At 42.1% G+C, this 7,974-nt stretch overlaps 1 protein-coding gene across 1 annotated transcript in view; it reads left to right on the forward strand.

Annotated features, from left to right (window-relative positions):
* SLC22A3 (solute carrier family 22 member 3) overlaps positions 1-3,383 on the forward strand; it is a 59,877-nt gene extending 56,494 nt beyond the window's left edge. Inside the window, exons 9-11 of the mRNA XM_032793195.1 lie at positions 401-513; positions 2,873-2,972; positions 3,115-3,383. Coding sequence (XP_032649086.1) covers positions 401-513; positions 2,873-2,972; positions 3,115-3,169 — 268 coding nt within the window. The 3' untranslated portion in view covers positions 3,170-3,383. The remainder of the gene's footprint in view (positions 1-400; positions 514-2,872; positions 2,973-3,114) is intronic.
* The last annotated feature ends 4,591 nt before the right edge of the window (positions 3,384-7,974 follow it).

The following is a 7,974-nucleotide window of genomic DNA, read 5'->3' on the forward strand; positions in this document are numbered from 1 at the left end:
CTGCTTTCACAAAGGGAGGGGTGAGGCTGTACCCAGCAGCACCCGGGACAATGTTTTTGGTCCCAGCAGGCACTGGGCTGTAAACCAGGAAGTGGGAACTATGGGATAGCTGTGTCACAGCTACCCACAGTGCACCGCTCCTGAAATCGAAGTAAGACATGGGCCATGGACGCACAATTTCGATTTAAGATTCTTGGTGTGGACGCTCTAAATCGATTTTATAAATTCGGTTTTATAAAATCGATTTAGATAACTTCGATTTACTGCTGCCGTGTAGACAAGGCCTAAGTGTGTGTTGTATGCCCTGATTATGAGATAACTTTGGGCCTAACACATGCATCTCCTAGGTTACATTGTCTTAACCCCTCTAAAATGAATGATATCTTTTTTTTATTTTCAGAAACTTTGGTGTTTCCCTGTGTTCGAGTTTGTGTGACCTAGGAGGTATCATAGCCCCATTTCTTCTCTTCCGATTAGCAGCCATCTGGATGGAGCTACCTCTAATCATCTTTAGTAAGAAATCATTTTAAATGCAACCTTGGATAGACTATTACTTTTGCAAAGGGGCTGCTCAGTGCATAAGAGACATACTTTACTTACAGCACTGCAGGCTGGGAAGTGCAGCTTTATTCAGCTCCATAACAAACACAGTGGTGAAAACACCCACTAAATAAACAGGGAATAAGGGAAGGGTGGAAGCGTGGCTCCCATACACAATACTGTGATAATCCAGTTAATCCCTTGATTACCACTTTATTACAACTTATTTTTACTCTGCTTCCTAACATAGCTTCTTTTCTTGGGAAGAGTTTTATTGCATGACCTATCTTCCCCCATCCATCATCTCCATCCTCATTGGCCGGCATGGATGACCTAAGTGCAAAGGGGAGCTGTGCTGCATCCTTTCAATGATGGTGGTTACATCAGTTTGCGCACTCACACACATGGAGCTCTAGGAGGCATTCTGGCTGAGTCCCACTGCATTTGTATCCCTCCTAAGTTCAAAGCCCTGACTCCCATAGGGAAGACCCCTCAAAAGCCATTAAAAATGTGTTTATCTATCAAAATAACCCTTGCAGCAATGAGTTTCTACCATATTCTGGATAGTTTTCATATGTGACTACCTTTCATCAGACCAAATAAACAAAGGACCACATTCTCTGCTGTTGGAAGTTAGTATAGCTCTATCTAAGTCAACAGAGCAGATCTGGCTAAAAGGCTATCTCCCACTTAAGTCCTGCTTTGCCGAACATGGGAATTGCCATACTGGTTCAGAACAGTGGTCAGGGCTGGTGCAAGGAAGTTTCGCGCCCCAGGCAAAACTTCCACCTTGCGCCCCCCCTCCCCCAGTCCTGCAGCAGCTCCCCACCCCCCGCTCTGAGATGCGCCCTCTGCCCCCACAGCAGCTCCCCACTTCCTGGCCCGGGGAGCCCTGCGGTACCTTCCCACCCTAGCTCACCGCTGCTCTGCGTCCTCTCCGAGCACGCTGTCCTGCTCTAATTCTCCTCCCAGGCTTGCAGTGCCAAACAGCTGATTGGCGCCACAAGCCTGGGAGGCAGGAGAAGTGAAGCAGCGACTGCGCAGTGGAACCCCCGGGCTGCCGGCGATGCGCTGACCCAGGAGATCCCCTGGGCTGCCGGCTGCCGGTGGCGGCTTGCTGATCCAGGGGAACCCCTGGGCTGCTGGCTGCCAGTGGCGGCGCGCTGACCCAGGGGAACCCCCGGGCTGCTGCTGGCGGTGGTGTGCTGACCCAGGGGAATCACTGGGCTGCTGGCGGCAGCTCAGACTCTCTCTCCCTCAGCAGCCACTGAAATGCTTAAAAAAATATTTGGGGGCACCGCTTTTGGTGCCCCCAAATCTTGGCACCCTAGGCAACTGCCTAGTCCGCCTAAATGGTAACACCAGCCCTGACAGTGGTCCTGTAGTCCAGTATCCTGTTACCAACAGGGGTCAGTACCAGATGCTTCAAAGTTAGATGCAAGAAACCCTGCTGCCAGATAATCTGGTCACATGGAATTTTCCTGCTGACTTCCAGGTTAGTTTACTCCCTAGTGCTTGAGGATTTATAACCCTTCCAAAAAAAACTTGTTTAATTTGTTAGTGTATATTGTTCTAACTCTGGATATTCTTGTTATTCACATAAATATATATATATGTATATTTTTTCCCCATGAGCTCCTGGCCTCAGTGGTGTCTTGTGACAATGAGTTCTACAGGCTAATTGTGTGAGCAAAGTATTTCCTTTTGGTAGGAAATCCTGAGTCTGAAGACTAAATCATGTTTTTCTGAAGAGAAATATGATGAGGAAAGAGTAGGATGAACAGAACACAGAAAAAGAAAGAGAGGCATATAAAGAGGATTTAAAATACAGAGTGTAAAAAAAAGAAGAAAATAAAATATTTTTCAGATTAATATTACTCCAACTGTAGCAGTATCCAGAAGTTCCAGTTTACACCGCTGTATTCAAAATTTCTGCTGCACTCTGAAGACCTGATCCTCAACAACACTGTGTAGCTGGGTGTAAAATTATTATCCGTATTTTCATCAGGCCCAGAAGCCCCAGTCATTGACCAGGACCCACTGTGCTAGGTGCTGTACAAACACAGGACAAAAAAACAGTCCCTCCCGCAAAGACTTTACAATCAGCATGGTAACATTTCACATCTACTTTCCCAAAATGTAAATGACCAAATGAGAAGCAAGGCAGGGGAGAAAGGGGCCTTCAGCTTTTACCTAGTGGTTTGGGAGCAACTTCAGGTCTTTCTACCCTTTTCTTATTTTGTGCCACAAAACTGTCCTGAGAATGAGAAAAATGGCAAACTAGTTTTGGTTCTTGTTTTTTTTTCTTTTTTTTCTTCAATGCCTGTCATAGGTATACTTGCAGTTATTTGTGGGATCTTAGTGCTGTTTTTACCTGAGACAAAGGGAATTTCCTTACCAGAGACAGTGGAGGATGTGGAACAGCTTTCCAGGTACTCTGTCTTTTCTTCAATATTACATTGATGTGATTTTCTGAGCAAGGGGCAGGGAATTGTACATTTGCACTGAAAATAAATTGGACAGTGCTACAGCTTAGAAATATAACTCTTTTCTTTTCTCCCTCTGTTACTTCAGTCTCCAAAGTAAAAGTGGCAGGAAAAAGAATCATCAGGATACCTCCTATATATGATCTTTCACTAAAAGCACTGAGCAAAACGTCTCTGTTCTCACACTGGGAATTTGGTTTCCTCCTGATAACTGCTTTAAAGTCCTCTGGATTGAGCTGTGTCACAGAAGACACCTCCAAGTACTTCTTTTAAGAATGAAGTTGTTCTAAAGAAGTATTGTATTTTTATATAGCTACGGAATAAATACATATTTTCTGAGTCCATTGTTTCCAGGAAGGGGCGTTGTGTGGTTCTTATTAGAGAATACCCACTGAAATCAACTGCTTTGCCTGGCCCAGTAAGCTCTTACTTATTTGTACATGTTTGGGTCATTTGTTCATCCCTGATATTACAATAATTTGGGGGAAACTGGTTTAAAATGGTGATGGTTTAGGGGAAGCAGAATTAGAGTAGTTTTGTGCCCCACTGAGTGATAAAGCCTCTGAAAAATCAGAAAAGCGAACGAGGAATTGCTTTGGGAACAAGGGAACTGATGACATTGAGGATGGAGAGAGTGGGGCCTCGTTTCTAATGTGTAGGTGTCAACAGGATATTCTTAATATTTGGGATGGATTGGTATTGCAGAGTTGGTGAAGGGACTATAGGATAGAGTTTCTAAATTTAGCAGGCGCTGCATTGTGGTTGAACAGTTAATGCCAAAAGCCTGGTATGGAGGAGCAATTATATATAAGATGGGGTTTCAAGAAACCATAGGGGGAGATAACCAATATACAAGGTGCTTCCTTCATTACTGCAACTTGGTGAACTATATACAGTACTTCAACACTTCCTAACTCTTCCCGGCCCATTCCACCCAATGCCATGTCTGCTTAAGGAAAATAGGAACTATGCTAGCAGTAAAATGCATGCATGCTTGGAACAGGCAACAGAAGGAGAGTCCATGGAGAAGACCAGCAGAAGTACTTTTCAATAAGAATTTCCCCTGACACGTAGAGAAATGACAATAAGACATTTGGCAAAACTCCCTACAGACTAGAAGGAATGGAACCAAATGTGCACCTCTGTTAAAATATCTGGTTAGATGGTTTGTAATGTCAAATTAGAACACGTATTTTGATGCTGTCCCTGAGAGACAATTGTTCTTATGCTACTAAGAGATGCCAGGATTACCTGATCAAATAGACATTCTCCTAAATAGATAGTGGACTTATTTTAACCTTTCGTGTTTATTTAATGTTTTTCTCAAGTCTTAATGTACCTCAATATAAGAGCTCCCTCAGCTCTGCAGTGGTGTCTGTGGTTTGCAGAGAAATCCATGGGTAATTTTAATTATATTGGTTATAAGCAGAATTGCTTGATGTTTTCTGTGGCAGAGGGAAGGTTGTGTTGTATTGGTCAACTGCCTGCAGTTGCACTTTGTTGTTGCTTGATATGTGATTGAGAACTTAAGGCATGAGAACTTATTTTTCAGGCCTTTCTAACTGTACTTTGCTCAGCGTGGCATTCGGTATTGTCCAGAATAAAATGTAGGCAATGTCTGTCAGTATTTAAAATAACTGAATGCCTGCATACTCCCTGTTAGGAATTTAAGGTCTCTTTAAGCTTACAATTGTTTGCGTGTGGATCAGAGAGACAAGGTGGGTGAGATAATTTCTTTTATTGGACCAACTTGTGTTGGTGAGAGAGACAAACTTCTGAGCTACACGGAGCTCTACTTCAGGTCTGGGAAACTAACTTAAAGTGTTGCTGCTAAATAAGTCTGGCATGTATCTGTCATTGCCTTCTGGCTCTTTAATATGATACTATTTTAATAGTAACCTGGGTTATATTTTCAGGCTAAGTATGTATATTGTACAGAAAAGAGGAAACTTGTGCTAGTGTTCACTGATAAGCAAACAGAGAAGTAAAATTCAGTCCCTGTGAGAGTTCCTCCATATTAATTGTAGCACATTATCCAGTGATCTGTTATAATATCCAGAAATGCCAAAATCCCTTTGGTGACCTCAATTAGGTTCTTTGTTTTATACAGTCTTTTGGCTTGTTTTATTAATATTTTGGTAGAAGGAGAGAGATCAGATGGTGGAGGTACATTGAAGTCTAAAGTGGGGAACTCCTCCCTCCCCACACAGTGGGAAATAGGGCTTATATGTATATGGAACAATAATTATGCTGCTTATAAAAATAATTCTTTTAACTGCAAAGTCACATATGCTTGAAGTCTAAATTTCAATGAGTTAATCGTTTCTGAGCCTTATGGGAGAGTCCTACAAATTTTTCTAGCAGGGATATAATTCTCTATTAAAGTCTATAGGTGAATGTTAAAAATTCTATCAAGAGGACATCACTCTCTAGGATTCATCCCTATTAATTTTTACAGGACTTTTCTATGAGAAGAAAAAAGGGAAAATTATATCAGTCTTCTCGGCAGTACTTCCAATGTTTGCTCCGACACTTTCTCAACATTTTTGAGCCAGCAGAAGGAATAAGTGAAGACATGGTATATCCAGCCATATGCCCTCCAAACTGAGCACCGGTTAAGGAATGATTCAAGAAACACATTTAGGGCCTGCTTCAGAGAGGTACTCATTGCAGTCAGCACAAGGCAAAGGACTCAAATACCCTTAGGACTGGACAGTTAAGACATGATTTCATTTATCATGGAGTTTCTTACATATCATCTTTTAGTGCCTTTATATCAAGTGTGATGTGTTTAAAAGTCAAAGGATTAATTTTCCAACTGTCAATACAGCATACTCAACACAGGATATGGAAATCAAGGAATGTGTTCTGACTGCCTCTTACACTATCACTAGGAATAAAGATTTTGTCATCAGAATTTAACAGACAGGGCTGCTGAATAGGAGGCACAATAGAAATCAGGTCATTCTTCCATGCTTGTATTGAATCTATGAGGGGTTACCAGGAGCAAACATTTGGTTTTGTTGAAGTAAGCAGACTTGACTAAAAAACCCCACAGGAAGCAGATTTTCTGGATCAAAATCATTTTAAAGTCCTGAAGTGAGGGGTCTCCTGTAAAACTTACAGATGAAGAGTGTGATGATGGCAGTTTTGTGTAATGGCTGACAGAGAGGGGTGGCTATTTCAGTCAAGCCCAGCGTGATCATTATGAAGCCCATTGTGGAAATTATTTCCAGGGATATAGCTGGAAGGTGAAGTACTGGGTTTACTGACAGTAGTAGCCAGACAGTATGATGGTCTTCATATGGGCGGCACTTCAGATCTTGTTACAAGAACAATCACATTTCTGACGTGTTCTGGGAGGCAGTGATGTCTATGGAATGAACTATTGAAGAATCAAGGTGCAAATTCTTATCACAAATTAAATGTAAAAAGCCTACTGGTGGAGCAGAAAATCTTTCTAAAATGTTTGAGGTCTGATAGTTTATTATGATATGGAACACTGAACAGGTGACTGGCCTCCAAAAATGTATAACAATCTCTCTGGCTGGTAGGCACTCAACATTATTTGTTTCTCTTTTTCCTTTCCTCTGTTGGACTTCATGAGGAAAGTTGTTCTTGTAGCACCATGAGGTATTAGCTGTGGCTTAATGTGTGATGCTTTATGGACAGAATTCTCATTAGCATTAATCACACAAGGGTGTAAATCCTTCTCTATCAGGAGCAGAAAATATACAACTAAAGCTTGTATAGTGAAGGAAGACTGGTACTGAGGCTCTTATGCCATTTTATTATGTGCCATCGTGAGCCATCATTCACTGCAGTAAAGACTTGCATAACTGGCCGCTTCTGTCTTCAAGGTGGATTAGTTGGAGGGGAAGGTCTACTTGCTATTCAGCATCTTATGTTCCTGACGCCACATTCATACCTTTTGTGCTAATACAGAAGTGTCCGTAACAATAAAAACTGTGCATTTACCAAAAAAGAGAGTTTCTCCCATCTCCTGCCAGATATATAGAACACACAGGAAAATGGTGCATAAGTTGACATGCACAAGGGGCACCTGAAATACAAAGGGTCTCCTCTGTCTTCCCTACCACTTGGCGGCTATGAGGGTAAGTAGTCTCCCCTTTCTCTTGACCCCCACCCAGGAGGGATGAATTTTCCCCATTTTCTGGCTCACAGATAGTGTCTGGTGAGGGTATTTCTCCTTCTCCCTGCTGCACCCTTCTGGCTTTTGGTGAGAGTGAAAGAGAATTCCAGTGGCTTCTTTCTTTCTTCTCCTCCCTGTGTAGAGTGTGGAGCAGAGCAAAGCCTCCCTAGCACCAGGCAGTTGGGTGAGGACTCCTCCCCCTGCTTTCTGACATGTATAGGGCAGAGGGTAGGGTGCATCAGACAGTGAATGTATCATACTCTTAAACTCTGTTAGAGCCACTTGCTGTCGCCCTGAAGAACCACGTGCAGTCCAAGATCCATAGATAGAGGACTACTGCTTTATACCACTCATTTGGGTGCAACTCGTGTGCTGTTAGAGCCTGGGAAAAGTAAACTTGAAATGCAGTAACTAGTGACGATAGAGCAGTTCTATTAATATCCTGAGAGCACAAAAACAGAAGGGAAAGTAAACACTTTGTGAACAATTTATTTTATTGTTCTAGTACCGTAGCAAAGATTAAAATATTTGGGTCCAATAATGGAAAAGAGGGAATAGGATATTTTTCAACAAGTACCTCACAAACGTGTGTTCATTGTAGAATATAAAACACACCAAAGGAGGCTAACAGTCAGTTTGGTTTCTTGGCAATGACTGTTAATTTACAGTAACTTACAATAGATGACAATATTTATTTCAGATTGTTGTAAATAATTTTGATTTTAACACTGTATTTGGAATCCTATGTCTCTACTTTGTGCATTGCCTTCCAGGAGGGGTCAGTGAATCCCCAGA

Source organism: Chelonoidis abingdonii, chromosome 3 (genome assembly GCF_003597395.2).
Source record: "Chelonoidis abingdonii isolate Lonesome George chromosome 3, CheloAbing_2.0, whole genome shotgun sequence".
Lineage (NCBI taxonomy): Eukaryota > Metazoa > Chordata > Testudines > Testudinidae > Chelonoidis > Chelonoidis abingdonii.